The sequence below is a fragment of the Neovison vison genome, chromosome 11 (assembly GCF_020171115.1).
Source record: "Neovison vison isolate M4711 chromosome 11, ASM_NN_V1, whole genome shotgun sequence".
Lineage (NCBI taxonomy): Eukaryota > Metazoa > Chordata > Mammalia > Carnivora > Mustelidae > Neogale > Neogale vison.
Genome location: NC_058101.1, coordinates 106,920,978 through 106,947,699, shown reverse-complemented (window position 1 = coordinate 106,947,699; position 26,722 = coordinate 106,920,978). Strand labels below are relative to the sequence as shown.

General features: G+C 41.4%; 1 protein-coding gene and 2 long non-coding RNA genes across 4 annotated transcripts in view; 1 reads left to right on the top strand and 2 right to left on the bottom strand.

Moving 5' to 3' along the window:
• The window catches only part of PPP3CA (protein phosphatase 3 catalytic subunit alpha), a 325,304-nt gene extending 315,917 nt beyond the window's left edge, over positions 1 to 9,387 (bottom strand). The window contains exon 1 of one of the 2 annotated variants that reach the window (XM_044224402.1): positions 9,183 to 9,387. In XM_044224402.1, the coding sequence (XP_044080337.1) occupies positions 9,183 to 9,240 (58 nt within the window). In that variant the 5' untranslated portion in view covers positions 9,241 to 9,387. The remainder of the gene's footprint in view (positions 1 to 9,182) is intronic. The other variant, XM_044224401.1, reaches the window with a different exon arrangement.
• Positions 1,272 to 7,426, bottom strand: LOC122889340. The gene is made up of 4 exons (XR_006380887.1): positions 6,970 to 7,426; positions 6,251 to 6,308; positions 3,718 to 3,776; positions 1,272 to 1,794 (listed from the first exon to the last, which is right to left on the bottom strand). It is a non-coding gene; the product is annotated as an uncharacterized LOC122889340 (long non-coding RNA).
• An 880-nt stretch (positions 9,388 to 10,267) lies between the features above and the next one.
• LOC122889341 lies at positions 10,268 to 11,391 on the top strand. Its single transcript, XR_006380888.1, has 2 exons — positions 10,268 to 10,474; positions 11,030 to 11,391. It is a non-coding gene; the product is annotated as an uncharacterized LOC122889341 (long non-coding RNA).
• The last annotated feature ends 15,331 nt before the right edge of the window (positions 11,392 to 26,722 follow it).

The window sequence follows — 26,722 nt, the reverse complement described above, 5'->3', positions numbered from 1 at the left end:
TTCATGTCAAATGAGAGTACACTTAGGTAGAGTTCTGACCAGAGGTGAAGGTACCAGAGGTATCACCTCCTGACTGCTGAATGCAAATGGGCAGAAGTAGACAATGATGTGATTTTATGTGGGAAACTACCGTTTCCCTAGCCTTCCACTCCTTGAAGAAAAAGTATTTTTGCCCTAGAGAAACAGATGAAATCCTAGTCCATAAATGGGAGCTTGGAAAGCCCTGGCAGCCTCCTTTAGCAGAGAGGCATTTGACCAAGTCTGGGCTAGTAGGTCCATGGTCTCTTGTAAGGAACAGACTGAGAGCAGATGCCTCATCATACCCCCTCCCAGCTGATGTGGACCCCAGGGCTGAGCGATCAGGAGAGGTGACTCACCAGCAGCCTATACTCACGTGATGTGCCTGAAGATTTTTTATTAGTACTACATAGACATCTCTTTCGTAGGCCTACAAGCAGGTTTCACATCTCTGTTCTGTTTCCTAAATGTATTAGCTCTTTTGTGTGTTTTTCTAAGCAAGCAATATAATTGGGCAGTCTAATCCGAGCCTCCCAAAGGCTTGTCATAGCAGTTCTCCTTCAACTTGGTATCATCACCAGTCTTCCTCTGGGAAGAAAAAATCACCCTCCTCGAGAAACTTGACCTCCACGCCCTGTAACTGACAATAAGCCCCTGAAAACCAAGCACATCCTGGGGGTAAGCCACTCCTGCTAGTTATGCTTCCCTCGGTTGTCTTTAGGGCAAAAACATACAAACTCAACTAACAAAAGAAAGCATTTCAAAAACTCGGGTGAAAACACCCTTCTACAAGACTGGCGCTTGAGAATCCAGAAACTCACCAGAAGTTTGGGAGCTGCCCATGATTCGAGATCCACAAAATTTCAAAATAGAAAAGAACCCTCTAATTTAGAAATTAAATCCCTCTTTCCCTTTATCGGTTATTCTGTTCATTTAGCAACCACGTATGGAGGGTCTAATCTATAGTAGGCATTGTACCAGGGCTAAACATACAAAGATAAGTAAAGCCAGGCCCCACTCTCTTGGGCTCTCCACTTCCTGGGAAGGAGACAGACAGGTAAACAAATCTTCACAGAGCATGCTCTATTCAAGGTGTCCTCTGTGACAATGAAGAGGCTGAGTCCCTTTACTCCAACTGAAGATACCAGGAGATGTGGGTCCCAGAGGAGGCGACATCTGAACCAAGGCTAAATGATGAGAATTAAGTGATGACAACTGAACTGTTACCATGACAATAATCAAACCCACACAGAGAAGGGACGCAAGTACTTTATTGACATTAATATGCACAGCAGACCAACAATGCCAGGTGTAATGAAAAAAATTTTTAATTCCTTTGTAAAAAACAAAATAATAATAACAATAATAACACAAACTTGGAAGTCCTGACTCAGGTTCTGTCACTGTAAGAGAATATATTGTGTTTTTAATTTAATTTGATAATATGGCATAGCTTACAGGATGTTTAAAAACAAATGTCACCGGATGGCTTAAAGCCCACTTAGCAGAATATAAGGAGTCAGCAGAGTTGGTGCCACATTTTTTTAACTTCTCATAGCCCATATATCTTCCTACCTGGATAGAATCCAGTGACATTTTGGGGGCCAGAGGAGGGCAGGAGGTTATGCTGAAGAAGGCTGCATTTCTAAATTATAAAAGCATTACAGAAAATGATAAATTGAGATGTAAACAAAGGAAGAGGGTTTTTTTCTGGTCTTGGTTTTGTTTGTTAGTTTTCATGGAATTTGCCAGGTCCTTTTCTCTTCAAGTCCAAATCTAAACAATAATTAAAAAATATTTATCACCCAATATGTCAAACACTGAGTGATTAACATATTTCTTCTCACCTGTCAAAAACTGATCAGTCTATAGAGAAATACAACAAAAACTGAAAGAAAGCTTTCAAGTTCAAACTACTCTGTCATGGTGAAAAGGATTTAGCCTTTTAAACTCAACTGGCATAAAGCCAGTCCAAATGACCAAACAACAAAACTGCCCTCCACCTAATTATATCACCTTATTAATACCTCCTCCTCATACTGTATTTCCTGATATGGCTGGAGAACAAAGCATTCCAATTAGCCATACAGTCATCATATAGAATCATTTATAAAGAATCAGAATATACTGAGCTCAAAATAAACATATAATCTGTCTCCATTTATTGCTTTAAGAGGCACACATGAGAACTGTGCAATGTCCAAAGTCATCGGACAAGTGATTCAGTGCATAAGAAGCAAGGCACTGAGCCAGGCCCCATTGGTTCAATGACCATAGTTTTCAAACTAAAACTCTGAACAGACATATTAACAAATAATTTGATGTACCTTCCAAGCATATGCAGCATCCTGGAAGATACAGTTTAAACAATGACGTATTAGAGCCTCCTAAACGTTCGAATGCTACATGGAGACAAATGAATATTTTAAATCAGAAGTAGTAGCTCCTCCCCGAAAAGAGAAAAAAATAAAGTGGATCTAGACAGATACTCTAGGAAGAGACTCCAAGTCTTAGAACCTTAGAGCTGGTGGGATTTTTTTAAATTTAGCTCCATATAAATAAAACTCTGTCTCAACATCAACCATCATTCTTCTGGTTTATAACTGTAAACTGACAACTCTGTAAGGTGGTATGTCATAATCTGAGGCAGTTGCAAACATAAATCTCTGGTATCTGTTTGTTAGGCTTCTGCAGACATTCGCAGAATTTCCAATTCCAGGAGATAGTTCATAGAAAGTCAGATAGACCGTCATATTTTGCTGTGAGGCAAAAGCATGGATTAAGGAAGTAATAAGAAGATAAACAGAAAATTCTATTTTTCTCTAAGATGGTCTTACAAAGAATACATCTAATTCCAAAAATGTAGTAATTTCATAACCGATTACTGCTTCCTTGGTTTTTGTTTTTAATTTCAAGGTTTCGGCTACTGCATGTACATCTGTGAAATGGATTTGAGATCCCAGCCATAGGTCTAAGTCCTCAAACTGACAGTCCAGCTGATTTAAGCCATTATTCAGAACACCTGACAGTAAAGAAATATGAAATGTTTTATTTGACTTCATATGAAATATAATTGATGGCTTATCAATGATACAGCCTGCGTGAAGACAGAAGATGAAAATACAGTAAAAAATAAAATGAGTTAAAAATACTGCAAATATCAAGACTACTAAAGACTTAGTTTATAAATTGAAATCGTGTTTCATTGTCTACATTCCCACCTGATGACTATTTTTGAAAAAGGAATAAAACCCTAAGAAGTGTTGGCTGGTATTTTCATTTGATTGTTCTTTAGAAATTAATAAAATTCTCAAACCAGGCCAACGGTATGGGCCATTTATCTGTATTTCAGACAAAGAGGCTTATGATAACAACCTTCAAAATAAAAGTAAAAAAACCTTTTTAGCAGGAGAATATGGTATTTCCGTGTACATATATGAACAGAAAATAATGTTTAACAGTTTTCGTTTAGTAAACCTCATGCCATGATCAAACCAGATTATAACATTTATCATCAGAATTTATATTTCTGCTAAAATCAGATTCTATTACAGTTATTTTATATAGCTAGTAATTCAGTAAAATTAAGTTTGAAATAAAATGTGATAGCTTCAATACACCAAAAGAAGTCACAGTTTCAAACAGATTTTCAAGAGAGAAGAGCATCTCTGCTAAAGGAAAGAATGTGCTTACACTTACCTGCATTCTAGTCCCACCTGTGACCGACCATTCTATCTATTCTGTCTCCATTTCTTCAACTATAAAATAAATGCCACCATAAGCTACTGTTGCAGACCCAAGGCATTCACAGATTTCAATATTAATCGTTCTGACTATTCTTGAGTGACCCTGAAAATACATTAACACATGCTCATTTGTAATTCTGTGTCAGCAGTGACAAATTGCCATTCCCAGGCAAGGGGAGCAAGCATGACCACTTGGTCTCTCAAATTCCACTTGAGGATCCTCTAGTTCTCACAAGTGAATGGAGAGTACAATTTTACATTTGAGGAAAATAGCCTGTGACTTATCAAATATAACAGGGCAATTACAGAAAGATGGAATTCCAAATCTCACTGTATCTCTCTTGAATATCAAGAAAGTTGCTAAAAGAGTAACAATACGATTTCTTAGTATTTACCAAGGTTCCAGATCATGAATCACCATCATTCTCTATAGTTCTCTATAGTATGGTGTCCAATATTTTCACAAAACTTTCCAATTGTAATTTAACTGGATTTGCTAAAAGGAGGGTATATCTAGAAAAATGCTATTTTCCAATGAGGTCACTCTAAATGGATTCTTTATTTGGTTTCATAATTAGTTCCAACTTTACACATGGCTGACACAGAAAAGATATGGAAAAGTGTAAGAGTCCAATTACAAAAGTTACAAGCATACAGTATATCAGAGTCATATTTCATATTTCTAAGATTATAAAGAAAAACAGGTCATACTTAAAGAAACAAAGAGACTTAAAACACAAAATAGACTTAAAAAGGCATATTTTTAAACTAATACAAACAAATGTTGGAGTAAATCTCTAACTAGATTCTAAGGCGTTACTTTTTTCACATTTTATACTGGATGTCTTAAAATACATGGCTCATTTAAAGTAGAGGTTCTTTCCTCCAGTTTCCAAAAAATATTATTTTTTACATGTTAATCTTCTAATAGATGGCATTTTAGAATCACTGGAATTTCCCTGAATCAGAGTCTTAAGTTTACAAAATGCTTTAAGCCTTAAGTTTACAAAATGTGTTGAAAACCATGCATTTTTGTTATTTTTACTTTATAGTAGAAATCCTGAAAGAAAATACTAATGAATAGATTAATCTAATTTGTAATTAATAGCATTAATTGACATGCTATTCAGTATGTCCTGAAAAGAATCTGTTAAGTATATTAACCATGCCCAAATCGTGTTGTTTATAGTATTAATTAGATTAGCAGACCCCTTTCTTCACATCCAGTGCTGATGTAAATTTAGCCACCAAACACTGAATTAATGAGGTTTTACTATACTCAAATGGAAAACCAGATACATAGAATATACACGGAATAACTGAACTGATGATAATAAACCTAAGTAAAATAAATTCACAATGAGCTCTTCTTGACACACCACAAAGAAATGGCATTAGTTAATACTTTGTTTCAAAATCCAAAAATGATGATGATTACTTATGTAGCATATTTTTATTTTCTTCTTAAGCAGTATTACTATCTCATTCAGCTAGAAACACTGGTGGCTTGAATCCTTATTTATTTAATATTTTGCTTAGCTACCAGCTTCATGATTATATGATCTTAGATACCTTTCCAGAATTTCCCTATGTGTATTTTGTCTTCACAAATAGTATATAAGGTGGCAATACAGAAAAAGACAGCATGTTTTGTTTTGTTTTGTTTTGTTTTAATTCCCCACAGCCAAAAGTAACCTGACACACAGCACAAATTCCCTACCTACAGTTTTTGAGAAATTCCCCAAAATTCCTCCCAGGAATTTACCCCCCATCAACCTGCCATGGTATCTGGAATTTCTACTGTCAAAATCAGTTTGGGTTAAGGTAAGAGGCCCATTGGAAAATACTTAGAGATAGGAACAAAGGGAAGGGAAAGCGATGCAACAAAGCAAGACACTCATCACATACAATTTAATTTCCTCTAAGTGTATGACTTTTGTGTAGCAAAGTTCTATAGCCAATAAGGAGTGTTAGGGCCAGTCGAGGAGTTAAAGGCAGGAACAGGCAGGGAGAAATGAACAAAAGCCAAAGTTTGAAACCAGGCCTGTGGAGCACCGCTTCAGAGAAAATCCAGACTACGTGGTGTGCTGGCGGAAAGCCGGGACAGTGGTTATTCTTCTATTTACTGCCCTCCATCTTTTGCCATATAGCTATACATATATTTTGTTTCTTTAAAAAAATGCAAAACAGTAAATGGATCAAATTATTCTGATTTCCAATGAAGGGCATTACCAAGATCTTGTCTATGAATTTTTATACTTTCCATTGTTTTTACCCAAGAACAGTCAAAATGAAACAGCACCAGTTTTGCTAAATGAAGTAACTTTTTTCCTGAGGTAACCTAAATGAATGCTTTTTGTCTCCAATGCTGCCATTCCCTTTCATTTTTAAAATTTGGAAAACTGATCACGGGTTCTGAACACACTCTAGAAGATGCTACGAACCTGAAAAATTGCATAGTTAGTTGAGACTTAAACTCAACCTACCTTTCTAAAGTTGCATTCTGGAAGTACAAATCAAGAAAGCCGTCACATCATGGTATTACTACAAACAAAACCACAAGCACAGCTTTATTTGTAAATAGCAATTTGTTATACAACAAAAGCCAGATGACACTAATGCAGATAACTGTAAACAAACACCATGGCATGCCATGGTAATAATGACCCAAATACTTTTTTCTATATGTAACCAAATACTACTATCTGTACTTTGTAAAAGGAGAGAAAGCTTAAGGAACACAAAATTTTCTCAAGGATAATCCTTTCCCTGCATTAAAGAGTCAATCTCAGACCACTGAGATTAAGTTCTAACAAAATTTCAAGTCATGGTTCCATGAACTATGTCTTATCTAATTTTGTAAATTCAAAAAAATCATTTGGTCATCTGTTTTCCATTCATTATACATGCACTCTCTACTCACTAAACATGTGTATAAGTGGGGAAATACTATTTCTTAGAGAACTGATAATCAAAATAGACTACCATTTCGAACAATTAGTTATAAAAATCATAAATGAGACAAAATGTTGGATCCACCTTTCGATAATACCTTTTAAGCCAACAATATAAAGTCTCTAAGAAAGCATAAGAAAAATAGCATCCCCACCTTAAAATTACAATTTATCAATAAAACTTTTCTATAAACAAAATTTCGCATTCAAAATTCATATCAAGATCCTTATCAAAACAAATGCAAAATTACCTTTTCCTATTTTGAGACTTTCCTATGCTCCTATATTATCCACATGTGCATTTCAGTTCTGCAAAAATATGTAAATCATATTTTTGGAATTATGGGGTGTTGGTGTACTTACAATAAAGAGTCATTTATAAAAATGTTGTAATACAGCATTGGGAAAAGCAAGACAAAATAGGCATGGAATGGATGAATGGGCTCCTTCACAATAATTGGTAAAGACACCAAGCCAGAACGCATGGACAATTATTTTTACTTTCTTCCCTGCTTGACAACTTGACATTTACAGGGAGAAGCCACACTTTGTGATTTAAAACAGGGAACCTGAACTTATGTGTGCACATATGAATGTTTTTTATTTGTTGACACATTTACTGCTATCTTTTGAATCGTAAGCTTTACATTACTTGTTTTGAAAACAGGCAATCTCAACATACAGATTGGAGTTACACCTAAACTTCACACTTTAGGGAGATACTCCCATAGCTCAGCAAAAGGTCGTAATTTTTTAAAATGTCAACAGAAAACCTTAATACATAGCCTAGTTCTTTTGAATGAATTTGAATTCACTGTTTCAACCTGAGGAGCTCTGCGTGCAGAAAGAACAGCTATGCATCTATAGCCCTACTTGCAGTCATTACTGCAAGGGTATCTCCTCCTTATTTTGATGAGTCTATGAATACTGCATTCAAGCAGTAATGATTCTAATACAAACAAAACAAGAAAAGATACTTTATTCTTTCTTTCTTAAAAAAACAGAACACAATATCCCCCATCACCAGGAATACACACACACACACACACACACACACAAACTTTAAAAACTGAGCAAATGTGCATGGAGCAATGAACAGCTTGGACACCCCAGGCCTTCTGTCTCATGGTCTCAGGGCTGCTGAGTTACTTCACCTAAGTGCTCATGGGGCAAATGACTTTATTGCCTTGCATTCTACTTGCATGGCCGCATTAAATACTATCTCAGTTTTACACACAACACGCACACACACAAGCCACACCAGACAGTGCTGTTTCCAATTTCTGCGGCCCCTTGCGCGCCTAGCCCAGACCCCATCCCCGCTCTGCTCCAGGTCCTAGCACCAGGGACGAGGGACACTACTTAATCCTGGCGGATCTGCTCCGTTGCCCCATCCTTCCAGGATTCGGAGGATGGTTCCTACCCCACTCCACCACGGAACACAACGAGGACGGCGGGTTTTCCCGGGCAAGAAAGACCAGTGGCGGTCCCCTTCCTCACCCCCACGCAACCCGGCTTCTCTTCGATAGAAAACCCAGGGGCAGGAGTATACACGATCCCGGGGCTGGGAGAGGAGCCAATAATAGGAATCAAATAGCCCGTTAACAAGGGGGTGCCAGGGCATGGAAGAAGCGAGAGGGGTGAGGTTACCACGCGGGAGGTGTGCTCCAGCGGGGAACCATTCAAGAGCAATGACAGGTCGGCGGGGGAAGGCTCGGGTGGCGAGGGAGGTTGGAGAACAGCTTTTCGTGTCTTTCTCAGGGCCTGCGGGGGAATCCCGGGGCGGCGGCGGCGGGGCTCTCAGGTCGTTCCCCGCCTCCCGCGGCCCCCGCGCGTCCCCTCCGCCACCCGCTCAGCCTGCGGCCGCCCCCGCCCCGCGCGGAAGGAAGCGCCGGGCTCCCCCCACGCTCTCCCGCTCTCTCGCGAGTCCTGTGCAGGCCCTTTCAGGGGGAGGGGGAGGGGGCGCGGAGGGAATTGCTGCAATGGAGCGCCGAGAGATCCTTGCCCGAGCGAGGCAGTCGGTGGAAAGCCACGGCCACATAAAAATGCCATATTAATTTTTTAAAAGCCATAAATCACCCCTCCCTCTGCAAAAGAAAATCATAAACCCGATCCCATGCAAGCCTGCGAGCAGCCACCCACTTCCTATTTCTGTCACAGCAGCTACACCCTGCCAGCAACCACCCCCCGGGCGCCCCCTCCCGCCACCGCCACCCCCGCCGCCGCCTCCCCGCTGCTCAGCCATTTGCCAACTGACGCCCCCGTAAATAAAAATGCCCCAAGTGGGGCCGGGTGAGAGGCTTGGGGGAAGGGCGCGCAAAGGAGGGGGGTTCGAGGGTTGCACAATATCCTAGAAGGTCCGTGGCTGGAGCAAGGAGAGAACCGGAGGCGGGGGGAGGGGAGGCAAGCCGTGAGGGTTCCTGCGGCACACGGTGCACCCGGGCGACCGCGGCGCGCCGCTTACCTTTCACCACCCTGTCGGTCGTCGACAACTTGGGATCAATTGCCTTGGGCTCGGACATCTCCAGCCGCCGGGGGACAGCGACGCGCTGCTCGTCCGTCCTACTGCACACCCCGACCGGACCGGCGGGCCAGACACTCAACGCCGCCGCCGCCGCCGCGCTGCAAACCGCTCGGCTGGAGGTCTGGGCTCTGAGCTGGCTTTAAAGTTACTGCCTTCTCGCGCGTCCCTCCTCCTCCACCTCCTCCACCACCTCCTCCTCCTCCTCCTTCGCCGCCGCCGCCGCCTTCACTCCTCCTCCGCCGCCGCCAGCCCCGCCGACTCCGCTCCGGGCTGCGCGTGTGTGGTGGTTATTTATTTATTTTCTAAGCACGCCTCTTGGTTCTTCTTTTATTCTTGGGGGAAGGGGGATGGGGAGGAGAAGCGCACACAGGAGCACCCACCCTGGCAAGGAGACCGGGCACCGCGGAATGGAGCCCCACGCGCGCACTCTGCCGGGATTAAGACCGATCACATGGGAGGGCCGGGGGCGAGAGAGAAGAGGCAGGGCCGCCGATGTCAGTGCCACCAGCCGTGCCTCGGCGTCCCCGGCGGCGGAAAGGCGGCCGCCGCTGCTGCTGCTGCTGCCGCTGTTGCCGCCTCTGCTTCCCCACACCAAGCGCCACCGCTCGTCCGCGGCCGCCGGAGACGTCCCGCCGCTGCGCTCGCCCGCGCTCCTTTCTGCCTCCCCGCGCCGCTCCTTCACTCACACAGGCACAGCCGTGGAGCTCGGCAGACACAGTCCCGGGCGCAACCTACCCTCCTCCTCCTCCGCCGCCGCCGCCGCCGCCGCCTCCGCCACCGCGCCCGCCTCCGCCTCCTCCCCTTCCTCCTCCCGGCCCCCGCCTCCAGCGCCCCGGCAGCCTCCACCTCCCTGCGGAGCCGGCCCCCCCCACTCCCCGCCCCGGCGTCGAAGCTCGTGGCACGCATTGGCTGAGATGCGCGTCATTCACTGCTAGGTAGCGGCCTCCCCGCTCGCCCCGCCTCCCGCTCCTCCTCGCCGTCCCCGCCTCCCGCTGTTTTCTCCCAGCTGCCAGGCCAGTGGGCCTGCTGCCTCTGCCGCCCAGTCCCCGCTCAGGTGTCGCTGTTGCTGGCAGGCCCGGATTAGGGAAAGAGAATGGGGAGGGGGTCGCGGCTGGGAGGAGAGGGGCTGTACTCTGCCCCCCGCAAGCCCATTTGGCATCGGCCCCTGGACCCCGCACACTCCCCCGCGCGGCTTTGGCAGCTGTGCGTTGTCGGCTGGGTTAAGCCGCAGTGTGAGTAGCCAAGCGCGGAGGGTGTCTCCGGGTGTGTGCGTGGCCCTCAAGAGGGCAAGAAGGAGGGAGGCAGGGAGAGGAGGGAAGGGGGTGGCGGTCAGAAGCACCGAGAGAGGGCGGAGGAAGGAAGAGCTCGGGGAGCTCCGGGGCCCGCGGCACAGCTGCTGTCGCTGTCGCTGTCGCTGTCGCTGCCGCAGCTGTCCAGGGAGGATCGCCAAAACGGCGACGAATCAACAACTTACCTTGGGGAGTCGGGCTCCGCCTGTGATGGGTGTACGGTGGTTTTTTGTTACTGGGCTTTTTCTGTGGGCAGTGTGGCGGTTATCAGTGTTTCCCACCCGTGCATCCACACCTTCTGAGGAGGGGGCCGCTTCTGAGCGTCGCGAGTCAGGGACGTGGCTGAGTGTGCCGGGCGGGCTCGCCAAGGAGATGGGGGACGGGAGTCCAAGCGATCCCCAGCAACTTTGAGTCACCCGGGACTGCCCTGCCGATCTCCAGGGAGAAGGGAGGGGGCGGGAGATACACCGCAGAGGGTCGCCTTTTCCCTGTTCACAGGCTCACGCAGCCAGTGGTCAGGACTGGTGGCACAACACCTCCCTTCTGGCTCCTTCCAATCATCCGACATCCACTTGGTGCTCCGGGTGTGTGCGGGGCCCTGAAGCCCAAGGCGGATCTCCACTGTGGTCCCTTCGGTTGGGAGAATAAAGGAGAGAATGCTAGGCGCGGGAGGACAGCGTGACAATGGCCCAACAGCTTCTTTCTGACCTGCCTGCTCCACGACAGAATGAAGAGCCAATCTCCCTCTGTCCGAAGGTCACCTCCGCTCACTACTGTCCCTTCTCTGACCAACCGGGCAAAGAGATTGGAGCTTGCTTCTCTGTGAACAACAGAGAGCTGAATAAATTTCTCACCCTCCAGCCTTCCTATTATATTTCTTAATTCCTTCAATATCAGGGTTGTTTTTTTTTCCCCCTACTTCCTGAATTGGACAATGAACCCAGGAAAAAGCCTAATAAAAGATTTAGGGGAACTAGGAGATGGAGCCAGGAGACCCAGCCAGGAGACGGATTAGATTAGAGTTCAAACTCGAAAATAAGTTTGAGAACTTGACTGATGGTGCTTAAGTATGGCTTGAAGAGTATAGCCTTCAAGGAACAGGACCTCACAGTAAAAGACAGGGAGCTTCGGTGGAAGACTTCTAACAAAAGGAGACCATATAGAGTGTGTCCCACATATTTAGGGAGGCTGCCACCAGCTCCAAGATTCTGCTGCCCAATTCACAATCCCAGGACAGCATGTGGTGATTAGGCAGACAGTGCATTCAATAAATATGTATTGTGTTCCTTTTACATGCTAGGCACTGTGGTAGGTAATTTGTGTGTGTGTGTGTGTCTGTGTGTGTGTAGGGTGTTGGGGGGGCAGTTATTTGAAAATGGTCCTTGCTCTCAATAAAGCCTAGAGTCTAGTAAAACTATCATAAAAATAGGAGCTCTGAGAGGCCACTGTATCGCCTCAGGAAGTGGTTGTTGAAAACAGTCTCCTGAGCACCAGCAGCCCTAGTTGCTAAGGCAGATTTGGGAAGTTGGTTCCTAGCCAGATGGCACAGAGTAAGTAAGCCAGGGATGCCAAGCCTATGGGTGAAGAAGAGAGCCTGCCTGAGGAAAGACCAGGAAACCATGTCCAGTGATGCTCACTTCCAAGGCCACAGTGTTTTTCACACAAGTTGCAAAGAGAGGTGCAGATCCCACCATTATTTGGACACAGTTTTCAGGTTTAGGAAGAACACCTTTGAACCAAGATCAGAGGGCTTAAAATATCAGCACCATAGAAAAGTTTTATGATACAGATAGGAAATAAAGGCACACCTTTGAGGCACACCCTTCAGTCCGCTACAAGTCTGGGACACCTCCTACCTGAGGTATGTGTGGGAAAAAAAGTTATGAATCATAATCCCTTTACAACACATCTTATTTTCATCAGTCACCTTTAATACATGTGTATGGTCCCATACTGTTGCAACACAAACACCTCTTCTTGGACAAAACTGGACCCTCCTCAAAGGAAAACTACACAGCAGAAATTAACTAAGGACTAGTTACCTGCAAACCTGCATACTGGTATAGCCAAACCATCTTTTATATTGAGATATTTTTTCAGATGTCCTACGATCTGCTGCCATTTTTTTTTAAATCTTATTACACTGTCCAAGAAGTCCTTGATTATATTATCCCTTACATAAAATTACCTTACACTTAGAATTTACATTTTCAAGAAGTTATTTCAACAATGTCTCTTGCTTATGAAGAAAAAGAAAGGAGAAAAGAGGTGGGGAGCCCAATGTGGCAGAAAACACTTGCAGTCTGATAATAAATTTTATTTCCCTTTCCTTAGTATACTTCTGGAAAGCATCTGCCCAGCTAGGGATTCCACTCCCTTGCATCTGAGAGGGTGCGTGTGCTAGTTCTGGCCAGTGGATTCTGGGCTGAATCAGTGTTTGATTAGCTTCAGGTCAACGCAATTAGGCAGCAGCTATGCATTTTCTTCAGCCAATGAGCTCTACTCCTTTAGCTGAATACAGAGGCTTCTAGGGCACAGGGGAAAGCATAACCCTAAATGGAAGGAGCTGAATGCCTAGATTACCACCTATAGGAATGCTGCCCACCTACAAAGAAAATCTGCTTTAGACTTTACAAAAGAAGAAATAGATTTTTACTGAGTGCTCCATTGGAATTTGAGGATATGTTTGTTAGTGTAGTTAGTATTCCCAAATTAATACACAAGAGTTATTTATTATGTTAGCTCAGAAAGTAAAATCCAGAATTATCGCGTATCTGTTATATAACAGCATGACCAGAATACCACAAATATTCTTATCTCTTTTAATACACAAACATCAAAATTATATATTTTGTAGATGAATTATTCATTTACCAGGTGTGTTTTGAACACCTGTTCTGTGCAAGGTACTATACGAGGTGATGCAAAATGTATAAAGAATTCAAAGATTTAGTCCCTTCATTTGAGAATCTCAAAGTCTTGTAATATAAGAATTGTACACATATTTGTAAACATTTCGGTGTAAAGTGCAACTTCCTCTCACTATTGGAGAACTCAAACTAATTTTACTATTCAGTTCATCTAAATGAATTATGAAGATAAATATGTGTGCAAAAAAACCACTGGAGATTTGGAATAAATGCATTCAATTGTTCCATGTCACAGCTTACTTCTTTTGGTGTAAATCAGAGTAAATATTTTAGTTTGCTGTCAAGTGTTCTGCTAGATCTAGAGGCATTATTCTTCTGCAGATAAGAAAAAAAGAGGTATTTTATATCCTGTTTTGAGAATAACTTGCTTTCGAAAATGTGGACTTTCCGTTCTTGGATGAACATTCTATCATTTGACATTAAGAGTTGCATAATAATGTCTGGTATTGGCTCTGGTGAGGCACGTACTTCGTTCTGAGTAGCTGATGGTGGACAGCAATATGTCTGACCTGTTCTCACCTGCACTGGTGGAGCACAGCATTGAAGAACTTGCCGCGTAGAGAGTCAGTCCTGATGGGGCCATGAATGTGTGCGAGAATTTGATTTATTATTGTAAAGCTAATTCCTCTGACACTCCCTTCTAACTTGCGAACTTCTACCCTCTTCGCAACAGAGACTCTACAAAATATATGATCCAACATGGATTTTACCAAAGATTTAAACTAAAAGGGCTTTTATTTTTTATCTTTTGGATTGCTCTTGAAATTTTGTTGAACGTTATATTTTTCAGAAGGCAATTTTACTCATTTTAGAAAAGTTATTTCCCCAAGAACATAAAAAATTGTTATGCCAAATGTATTCAGGAATAAATTAAATTTTTTCTATTAGGAGCCAAACTATAACTTACAGAATTATATGCTAAGTTTAATACAAAGTGGGTTTTATATTTTATATTTTACATAAAATTTGACCAAGACTTCAGGTGATCATATTCGTGCAGATTTAATAAACATATATTCATATTATTGTTTTATTTATATCTGTGTCTTCATCTTATATCCCAGTTCTGAGCACAGAGTATGTGTTCAACCAATTTTGTTGATTTAAAAAGTATTTTAAAATGTATTGGCATCCAATATGTGAAGCCCTAGGCTTAATACCATAGTATCTGCTCTCAGGGATATTTCATTACTAATATACATACATATATGTGTGTATATATATGTATCTCTCCATCTATATGAGTGTGTATGTGTATATACACATACACATATATGTATGTGTATATGTATATACACATACACACTCACTGATGAGAAGTCTTATTAGCCCTTTCTCCTAGATAGCTTAAATTCTAATTTTATGATTAATTTAAAAATTATGAATAGGTTGGGGCGCCTGGGTATCTCAGTGGGCTAAAGCCTCTACCTTCGGCTCAGGTCATGATCCCAGGGTCCTGGGATCGAGCCCCGCATCGGGCTCTCTGCTCAGCAGGAAGCCTGCTTCCCCCCTCTCTCTCTCTGCCTGCCTCTCTGCCTACTTGTGATCTTGTCAAATAAATCAATAAAATCTTTAAAAAATATATGAATAGGTTAATGGTGCCAAGTCATAAATGTTTACATTTTAAATAGATATATGTGTCACATTACATTGACAATCTAAGAAATAGTCATGCCATAAAACTTTATGTATTCTGGCTTTCCTAAACTCAGAATTTCAGAATATTTGACCTGAAATGAGCTGAAGTTGATATTTGAAGTGCTTTGAGAACAATGTCAACAACCACAGCAAAAGACTTAGTACTCAAACTAAAGGTACTATCAAATTGTAGGAGATTTGATAAATCAATTTAGGAGAAAGTTCATCAAGCCCTTTAAAAGTATACTTACATATACAAAATCAATATAGTATTATAAATGAGTTTCACTCATCAAAGCCAACAGAAATTTAACTTTACTGGGACTAAGTTTTGCCCATTATCGATTGAAAATTCATGAATTTGCAAGGAAATTGTCTATTATGAAAAAAGAATCTTGATCCCGGACTCCTGGAATCGAACCCCACATTGGGCTCCCAGCTCAGCAGGGAGACTTCTGCCCCTACCCCACAATTCACGTTCTCACACATTCTGCTCTCTCTCTCTCTCTCTCTCAAATAAATAAATAAATAATCTAAAAAAAATCTTGTACTCAGACTAGCAATCTTTCCATGAATTTCTAGTCAGTGACGTTTTACTCTATTAGTATTTATGATTATTGGAAAGCATATATTCAATAGACATTTATAGAACACTTACACATATCAAGCACTAGGGATATAATGTGGAAAAAAAAAAGTCTCTTCCCTCATAAAACTTACATTCTAACAGAGAGAAAAATTATTAAAAAAAAAAAAAAAGGAACAATTACAAACAATTGCACACTCAGGGCACCTGAGTTGAGTATCTGCCTTCTGTTCAGGTCATGACCCCAGGGTCCTAAGACCAAGGCCTACGTTGGGCTCCCTGCTCGGTGGGGAGCCTGATTCTCTCTCTCCCTCTGCCTATTGTGCCCCCTGCTTGTACTTATTCTCTCTCTCTCCTTCAAATAAATAAAATCTTTTTTTTTAATCTTTTAAAAAAATTACAAACAATATGTCAGGTGGCCTAAGTGATAAACATAAAAATAATTATGCTGGTAAGGGCACTGAAAGACATATGGGCAAAGGGATGTTACTCACTGCTGCAGGCAGATTATTGAGGGGAGACCTCTCTGAGAGGTGATATTTTATTAAATTAAAATGAACTGATGGCAATATTTATGCAGCTCTCTGGAGGAAAAAAAAAAAAAGAATGTTGCAGGTAAGGGAATAGCATATGCAAAGTAAGAGTCTGACATTTTTAAAGAAATGTGAACGGAGGCCAGTGTAGCTAGAGCCCTGGTAAATCAGAGAAAGCAGTACAGGATGAGACCAGAAAGATGATGTGGGGTTAGATCATATAGGACCTTATAGATCATAGAAAAAGTTCTAACTGTCATTCTGGTGAAACGAAACATATTTGTTAGGAAAGTGGCAAATGATGGGATTTTTGCATAAAGAAAACTGTCAGTCTTTTGTAATTACTGACACTCTACATAGTTGTGGGAAGGGAGCAGGGGTGGAAATGCCAACAACACGTAAGAGAGTGTCGTGCTGGAATCCAGGCTAGAAATAAAATGGTTTGGGTACAGAGTTTAAGAAGTAGTGAGAAGTTTCTAATTCCAAACATATTTTAAAAGTAAGGTTAACAGATTTGCTGTTGGATTGAAGATGCGGGAACATTAGAGTCAAGAACTGCAAGGTTTGGAGTCTGAGCTAATGTGAGATGGAGTTACCATTCACCGAGGAAAGGAACATTGGAAATAGAGCATATTTTGTGGAGAAGATCTAAAACTGGATTTTTATACGTTAACTTTGAGATGCATATTATACGCAGAGGTGGAAAAGACATGCAGGTGGTTGGATAGAGGAGTCTTTGGAGGGGAGACAGCCGGGCTGTTGATGCACAAATCAGCAGGTCACGGCATTGTAGCCATACCCCATTTCATTTAAGGGGTGGAAAGAAGAGGCGGGACCAGCAAAGCTGATGGACAGGAGGAGGTTCTGGAGGAGAAGGAGGAGGAGCTTGACTGTGAGGTCAAGCTAATGAAATGAATTGTGTCAACAATGCTGATGGGTTTTATAAAATGACAACTGAGAACGGACTACTGATTTGGGGGGGAAAAGGGAGTTCACTGGTTATTGTAGCTGGGCAGTCTTTACACCTACCTAAAATAGCACCTCACCAGCCTCTGCCTCTCCATACTGAGGTAGCTCCTTTTTCATGTCTATAATTACTTGACATTACATGTGTGGGTGTGCAATGTGTGTGATTTGTTTGCCTATTTTTCGTCCTTCTGCAGTTAGACAATGTGATTTTTGAGAGCAGGGACCTTACTCCCATTTGAATTTCCAGTGCCCGTAGGTCATATGCCTGGTACATCTTAGGTGCTTAATAAATGTTTGTTGAAATAAAGAATATTCACTTGCAATGCTATATGCCAGGTTAGTTTTTCTGCTTTTCTCAAAAGTTGAAATAAGCATTTCAGTGGGGTGGGGTATGGAGGGAATGAGGTAAAGGGGGTCAAAGGTACAAACTTCTGATGTAAGATAAATAAGTTTTGGGGATGTCATGTACAACATCATAACTATAGTTAACAATACCGTATTGAATATTTGAAAGTTACTAAGAGTATATGTCCTTAAAGTTCTAATCATAAAGAAAAAATTGTAATTATGTGAGATGATGGATGTTAATTAATTTTATCATGGTAAGCACCTTGCAATATATGTATACACCAAATCACGTACACCTTAAATTTATACAATTTTCTATGTCAATTATATCTCATTATAACTGGGGAGAAGAAGAAATAAACATTTCAAAACATTTGTAGGGGGGAAAATTCACATTTAGATTTTTTTTTTTAAGTTACAAAATCAACTTTCATAGATTAAAAAGAGTTGACTCAGGCCTTGAAGATGAGAAATGGAATGGGAATTCAGGAGTTTAGTTTTAACATGAGGTGTGTCTCTCACATGTCCCCACTGTAAGAATAATTATGTGTGTAAATCCAGGGGAGGGCACAGTATTACTCACAGCTCCTCTTTCTCCAAATACACAAAGAGTTCTATTGTTTGCAGCATCTAAGCTATTCCCTGGTGATAAGTTAGGCCAGACATTAGCAATTCTCAGGGAGGAAGTGAGCAGGGTGTGGGTAATGGTTGTTTAGAAATAGTCCCTCAAAAGAGGTTTTGTTTGTTTGTTTGTTTTGTTCTGTTTTGTTTTCCTCTTTCAGGGTGTCCCTGATGTCCAGCCCAGAGAAATCTGGGCAGTCAGGGAAATTGCTAGAAATGCTTTAGGGTACCTGTTCCACCCATACCCATCTTTAAAAATGCCCCAGCCATAGAACCTGCTGAGTGAGCGTCAGAACACAGGTTCACCTGCTGCTACCACAGAAGATTGGACCAGGATAGTTGAACTTCTAACTAAAAGATACCTAAGGACTAGTGACCTTTAACTTCCCTGACCTAACTGGCAAAAGTGAGCTGGGCTAATAAGATACCTTCTGGGAAGTGCTGGACTTAAACATTCAGAAGAAAGTTGGTGCTGGTTGTTTGAATGAAGGATCCTGCAACCTGGGACTGAGGTGACCACCAGCAAATGAGTCATGTGCCAGGTGAATAAACACATGAAGCCATTTGGGCTGGAAGGACCATAGGTCAGATTCAGCAAGGGTGAAGAGAGGAAAAGATTAGGGGGAGGGAGGGAGGAGAGGGGAACAGAGACACTATCCTAAATCTGTTTTCCTTTTTGTCCTTCCTAAGGCCTGGCTGTTTAAATTTTTTTCTGGATTTATGAGACCCCTCATTGCCCTTACAATAAACCATGTTTTCTAGAGCTGGCTTGAGAGTTACGTTCCTCACAATCCAAAGACCCATCACTAAATCATATGGAAGATACAAAAGAACAGCTAAGATTGTTAGTCCATGGCTCTGTAAGTTTTCAAAAGTTAACACCTTCTGATTCTGGGGCTTCTAGAAATCCTCTCCATTCAAAAAATGACTATCAACTGCTCCCATCCTTGTCCATCCCAGTTGTTTCTCTAGCACATCCAATGCCAAAAATAAGCACAGCAAAACAGTAGATGTTTTGGTGGGGCAGGGACTGACTGGGGAGTCTTGATAAGTTTTGGAGCTATTTCACTGAATATTCCTTATGCCTGTTTTCATGTCCCCATCAGTCAGGTTACAGGGTATGCTGCAGTACAAATGGAAAAATCTTAGTAGCTTAACAAAGTTTGAAATCATCTGCAGGTCTGAGCCACCGCTCAGGGCAGCCATCCTCCCGGTGCTGACTCAGCATTCCAGCCTGCTTCAGTCTGTCAGAGGGTACCCTATTAGCAGGTGCTTTCACAGTAACCCAAGGGGAGGAGAGCCCTGGACAGCTGGCCTCCAGCAATCAAGAGCTTTGGCCTGGAAATAACATTCACCCATGGCTACACTCATTCATTGGCCTGAGCTCCTCCTTTGGCCACACCTAATTTCAAGAGGGACAAAGGTATGTGATCTTCCCACATATCCAATAGTAGAGGGAGATCAAATATTTATAAAGAGTAGTGATGCCAATCAGCATTTCTAAATAATCCATCTAACCCTGTGGGACCTCCAGGTTGCTATTTGACACCCAGTGATGATGGCATGTGTCTTACTGCTCTTACATGTCAAGATACGTCTGAGTGACTGTGCATCCTGATCTGCTTCTTGTATTGAACCTCTCCTTCTGCCCCTGCTGCATGGCCTCTACTAGACTGAATGGGATACACTCCACTTAGACTGGTTTTGATATTACTGCATCTACCCTGGGCCTGCACTCCCACAGCGGAGCCCTGGTATCTCTACCACTTCGTGTAACCTCCCCAGCTCCCTTTTAGGCCAAGGCTTGGTTCCTCCCTCATGCTCTGCTCTCTGCTGCCTCTGTAGAAGGGCAACATTGGACAAGAATGGACAGTTACTAGTATTATACAAGCTGGACTTGAAAAAGAATGCCTTCTTTTTTCTTTTTTAAGATTTTATTTGTTTATTTGACAGAGAGCACAACTAGGCAGAGCGGCAGGCAGAGGGAAAGGGAGAAGCAGATTCCCCCCTGAGCAGAAAGCCTAATGCAGGGCTCGATCCCAGAACTGGGGATCACAACCAGAGCCAAAGGCAGCTGTGTAACCCACTGAGTCCCCCAGTGGGGGATAGGGATAGTCCCCCTATCCCAAAAGAATGCCTTCCTAATGTGTCTTAGGCACACCTAGAAATACTGAGTTCTTTTCTGATTTTCAAAGATGTGAACAGATTACTTGGAAATATGAATGTATCTATACATAGACATATATAGAGTTGTTTATGAGTCACTGTCTTTTGTAAAAAGCTAATATGATCAGGGGTGCCTGGGTGGCTCAGTCGGTTAAGTGGCTGCCTTCAGCTCAGGTCATGATCCCAGGGTCCTGGGATCGAGCCCCAAGTCGGGCTTTCTGCTCAACGGTGAGCCTGTTTCTCCCTCTCCCTCTGCCTGCCTCTCTGCCTACTTGTGTTCTGTCAAATAAATAAATAAAAACTTAAGAAAAAAAAGTTAATATGATCAGTTTAATAATATGCAAATTCATTATACTGCATTAATGCTAAGCAGTTTTTGTGAATATTATGTTTTGGTACTGTTTGATACAGGAAAAAAACTCTTTTTTTCTCTTCTTATTTTGTTAGTCCTACAGTGTGATAGGTAGTCCTTTATGTCAGCTGACTCGGCTGTAATACCCAGTTATTTAACCAAACCCTGGTCTAGATGTTGCTGTGAAGGTATTGGTAGACGTGATTTACATCTACAATTGACTTTACATAAGGAGATAACCCTTGATAATATGGGTGGGCTTCATCCTATCAGTTAAAGGCCTTAAGGGCAAACACTGAGATCTCTCAGAGAAGAAGGAATTCTGCTTCAAGAGGAGCATTGGCTCTTGCCTGACTTTCTAGCCCTCCAGCTGCCCTGTGGATTTCAGACTCACCAGCCTATGAGTGTGTGAGCCAATTCCTTAAATCTCTTTATATGCACATAACACATAGAGTTATATATATGTATGTATAATTTCATATATATATGTGATATATACATATATAATTTCGGTTCTGTTTCAAACCCCTCTTTATATTCATAGTGTGTAATTGTTTCCTGATTCAAGGTCAGCAGTTATTCTAAATATCATTAATATTTATGCATCCATATCTCTCTGTCTCTCTGGCTGTCTCTGTCTCTTACACACGCATGCAAACAAGTGCATACACACACACACGTCATGTAGAAACACATCATATATTGATTAAGAAATAAAACTTCTGTTTTAATTTTCTAGGGTAAAAATTCACTTTGCTTTTCTCACTCATGCCTGGATAAAGAATTTCTATTTTCCCAAATATACCAAATTTCCAGGTAATTCTAATGGTTTGTAAGTTACCTAAGGTTGGGTTACCCAGATATAGACCCTGAGTTGAAAATTCATCTAAAATTGATTCATTAAAGAGTGTCCCAAGGGGGAGGAGGGAAAAACAAAGGAAAGTAGGGCAAATGACAGGTAAGGGAAGGAAACAAGTCAAGGATGAGATGTCAAAAAAAGACCCAGGGATGGTAACTTTGCTAACTTCTGCAGGGGACCTCTGCAGACCCTTAAGTCACAGACTTAAGTCACACCTAAGTTAGACCCCTAAGTCACACCTCCAGGCTACAGGGAGCTGAGTGTATTTCACACCACAAGTCAGTGGTGGAGATGAAAATTCCAAGGCAATCCTGGTTCTCATAGCATTGAGGGAAGGTGCTGGGGAAGTATGAGGACAGCACTGAGACAAGAGATGTAGGTGAAAGCACTCAGGGAGTTGTTATGCATGGTAATGGAAAAGGTTTGGAGAGGATATGGGTGGATAAGGAGAATCTGCTGGTCAGGATCGTAAACCACATGGATAGAGGGATGGTATAGGAAAACAATCATATCACTTCACTGCATACCTTAAAAAAAAAAAACAACACTCTCTTTATATCGCTACACATTAGTCTCCTTTTTCCACCTCCACAATGGACATCCTAAGAGTAAATGTGATGTGATTTCATTGGCAGATGGTCTCACTCTTGCTCCATTTCCAATCCCCAAATAATGTCCCTTGTCTTCTATGAAATTCTTAAATCTCAGAACATAGAATGTAGTCCCTTTATGGACAGATTAATTGAAAATATCCCCAGGACCGGAAACACATTGACTCAGCTCAGAACTGAGACTTGTCCGGGGTATTTGTGGCTAGGTCCTCTGCCCAGCCTTGGAAAGCATTTGGTGTATGCTGTCTGTTTTATCTGTTTAGAAGCCACATCTCAAACCTGACTCATCGCCATCTCCTACATGAATTATGGGGTCATAGTTCTATGGATTAAGATTGAGTACATGATGCCGTCTTCCCCCATCAGATTTCTTTATTTGCAGAATTTTGGATTCAATCTTTCTCTAGTACACAGGTGGTATTTATACAAAGGCAATTTCAGTAGCTATATCATTCTATCCTATAAGATCAGGAAAGCAGAAAAAGGGTTTCTACAGAAAGAGAGAAAGAAATACATATTAGGCATACAGAGAAGAGCATAGCTGAAAGGCAGCAGAAAGACTGCTAGTATTCCCTTCTCTGACTCCACCATGTTCCTGAGCCCAGAAGCATGATGGTTCTTGGAGCCCCCGAGACCCCAGTATATTCTTAGCATTCATTCCCATTTTGTGTTTAAGTTGGGTTGAAATTTAGTTATATGCAACCAAAGAGTAATAAATAAGAAAGGGAAGACAGTAACAACTTTTCTGAGCTATGGACTCTGCCTGGGAGAAATTCTGAGTAGAGACCAGAGGGCGTCCCTTATCTCCTGGCATCTGGATGAGCGTGGCGTGGTCCAGAGGCTAGGGTGGCAAAATGCATAATCCAGGGGTTTAAAAAGTCTTTCCAGAAGTTACCAGATGGGAACACTTTTTAGAGGATCATTTTCCAGATCCTCAAAGTTCATACTTACTTTTTTTAAAAGTTGATCTGTTAGGCGATGTCCTGGGACCTGACCATTCTCCTTTGCCACACCTCTCTTCACAGACTCTCATGCCCTGCCCCTTCATCTGAAGTTGGTATGGTAGTTATCCCAAGCTGTGAAACCTCTTGGGTGCCAAACAAAGGAACAATTTGAGAAGTGAGGCTGAGAGAGCATCACATGGTAAAGCTAGAAAGGCATGAACGAAAATATTGGAGGAAAGTATTCTGTCTTATCCAAGTGAGAGACTCATGGCTATGTTCCTGTCACTTTATCTATCTCCCAAAAACCACACATTAGTTATGTCTTCACATTCAGAAGTTAGATGATAGTGGGGATGCATATTTACATGTTTATTGTGATTGAAAAACAAAATCAGGTTTTGGATTTTTTTCTTCCTCACAGAAAGCCTAGTGTAGATTATTGGTTTCACAATTAAGAACTGATTTTGCCAACTAAATTCCTTGGCAGATATTTTTCCTCTAAATAAGTTAAATTTGTCACTCTAATGGTTTAATAGAAAATATTTAACACACAAATACAATACATAATTTGCTAGAACTTACAATCATGTGCAGCTATTAAAGCTTAAATATAAAATTTCACCTTACAACTGAAAATATAATGTTTAAAAATCATTTTAGGAGATACCCAAGCAAAAACTATATGATACGTCTAGATTACCAAAATGTATCCATACAGATTAAGCCACTGTGATCAAGTCAAACTGACCAAACACATTTTTTTTCCTTTTTATACTCTGGAAAACCTTGTGACCCTAAGACTACAACACTTGGATTAGCTGAATCACCAAGGTATAAAAGCATTCACTCATTTCTTATTTGAACATGTGAAAGTAAACCGAGTATACTAGGTACCTGAAAGGTGGTAGTTTTTGATATTCAAGGGAAAAGGAATAAAAATAAACTTTTTAGTTGTTTTATAATTCTACATGTTATTAACATCAAACTTTAATAGTATAGTTAACCGAATATATCCTATATATTTATTTTTTCATACTGTTTGAGTGGGTATTTTTGTCTATCTAAGTTTATCTAAGAGCAAAGCCCGAGATAGAGATCCTTTTCAAATGATTTAGTGAAAAAGTACCCTCAAGAGAAAGATTAAGGGAAGCAGGAAGGACAGGAAATAAAAACTAAGCAAGAGAGAGGTCCTAACTGGTCATTAGCTTCAGGCTAATCCCACTGAAAAGCTCTGAGCCTGAACCATACCACAGAATGAGACACCCATATTGCAGGGAGATGGCCTTTTGGGCCCACATTAGCCAAGATCTCTGGGCAAGTGACAGTTCCTGTGTGACCGACACTTTGGGGGCAATTCTCTGGAGAAGAGGGCCACTGTCAGTCAAAACTCACAGCTGATGGAGAATGGGTACTCTGGATGGTAAAGGGGATCTGGGAGGGACAACAACAACCTCTGAAGTTTTCTATTTGGGAATAAGGAAACCAAGGCTCAGAACATTTAAGGATCATGAGCCACTGTTCCACAGGTAGTGAATGATGGAGTTATGGCCCAAGTTTGGTCTTTGACCTTGAAGCCACACAGTGAAGTTCAGATCTTTTCTGTGTCAAACTGTTTCATGTCCTATAGCGCATATAGTCTATGGAGCTAAACAATTTGATATGAAATCAGACTAGCTACGCTGTTGTATTAGCTATGATCTTGGAAATATATCCTTTGGATCCATGACCTAGCGAGTTTACTTAACATTTTTACCTAACATTTCTGAGTCTCAACTTCTTAATCTGAAAAATGTGAACAATAATAACTAGCAGCATAATTATTCTGATGATGAAAGAAAACAAACATGTAAAGCAACTAGTGCTCTTCCTTATGTCATACATGTGTACGTATGTATCCATTTCCTTTCCTTTTCTTTTACCTATAAGTACACCCATTAAAGTAGTATAGAGAATATATTGGGTAACACATAAATAATATATTGGTCAGCACATAAATACATACCTATGTTGCTAAAAGGGAACACTGTCAAAAGAGACTAGATTTTCTAGAAAGTCTTGTCTAAGTTGCTACCACAAAAGCTTTAAAATTGACTACTACAATTTAATGATAACTTTATCCCTGTTTGAATCTGTATGATTTTTTAAAAAGCCTTCAAAACATAACATACATATAAAAAATGAAAAAGTCATTTGCCAGTTTGAGGTTTATACAAACAGAGTCAATGTTAACATGATGATCTTTCTTTTACTTGTTACTGTCTTTTTAAAATTTTCACTCATGAATAGTATTATGTTGTATATGTGTGTATGTCACACATATACATACCTATATATTTATATACACACACTTCTTTAAGTATTTCATTGCTGATGAACATTTAGTTGTTTCCAGTTTTGGACTATGATTAATAATGCTTGGTGAATATTACTGAACTGCTCATGTGGTGCACATGTGTGCATTTCTTTGGGGTCCAAAAGGTAAGAGTTCAGTTACAGGATTATGAAATATGTTTATGATCAGCTTGAGTAAATACTAACAAATAGCTTTCCAAAGTGGCTGTAACAAATTATACTCCATTCTCCCACAATTTATAGCACTTCCTGTTGCTCCATATTTTCACCAACACTTGGTTTTCTCTGTTTTGTTTCTCTTTTTACCACTCCAATGGCATGCTGCTACATACCTATCAAAATAACATTTTACTTTCCATTTCCCTGATGCCTTATGATACTGAGTACCTTGCATACATTTTTAGCTATTTTGGTATTCTTTTTTGTGAGTCACTTTTCAAGTCTATTGCCATGTTTCTTTGTTTTCTTTTAAAGATTTTATTATTTTATTTGATGGAGAGAGAGAGAGAGCATGAGCAGGGGGATGGGCAGTGGGAGATGGAGAAGCAGACTCCCCGCTGAGCAGGGAGCCTGATGTGGGGCTCAATCCCAGGACAACAGGATCATGACCTGAGCCGAAGGCAGACACTTAACTGACTGAGCCAATCAGGCCCCCTCATTGCCATATTTCTATTGGGTTTAATTTTTTTATTTTAAGTGTTTACTTAAATTACAAATATTTGGGATGCCTGGGTGGCTCAGTGGGTTAAAGCCTCTGCCTTCGGCTCAGGTCATGTTCTCAGGGTCCTGGGATTGAGCCCCACAATGGGTTCTCTGCTCAGTGGGGAGCCTGCTTCCTCTTCTCTCTCTCTGCCTGCCTCTCTGCTTACTTGTAATCTCTCTCTGTCAAATAAATAAATAAAATATTTTTTTAAAATTACAAATATTTAACATACAGTGTAATATTAATTCTGCGTATACAGTATTGTAATTCAGCACTTCCAGACATCACCCAGTGCTTATCACAAGTGCACTCCTTAATTCCCATTACCTATGTAACCCATACATACCCCTACCCAAGTCCCTCTTCTTCTCTACACTTAAGAGTCTGTTTCTTTTTTTTTTTTTAATTTAGTGATTCATCACTTATATAGAATAGCCAGTGCTTATCATAACAATTGCCCTCCTTAAAGGGATGGTGGATTTTATATTTTTCTTACTGATTTTTAGTCTGTATTTTGGATACCAGACCTTTGTTGGTTGTATCTTCCCTCCCTCTGTAGCTTACCTTTTTGCTTTATTT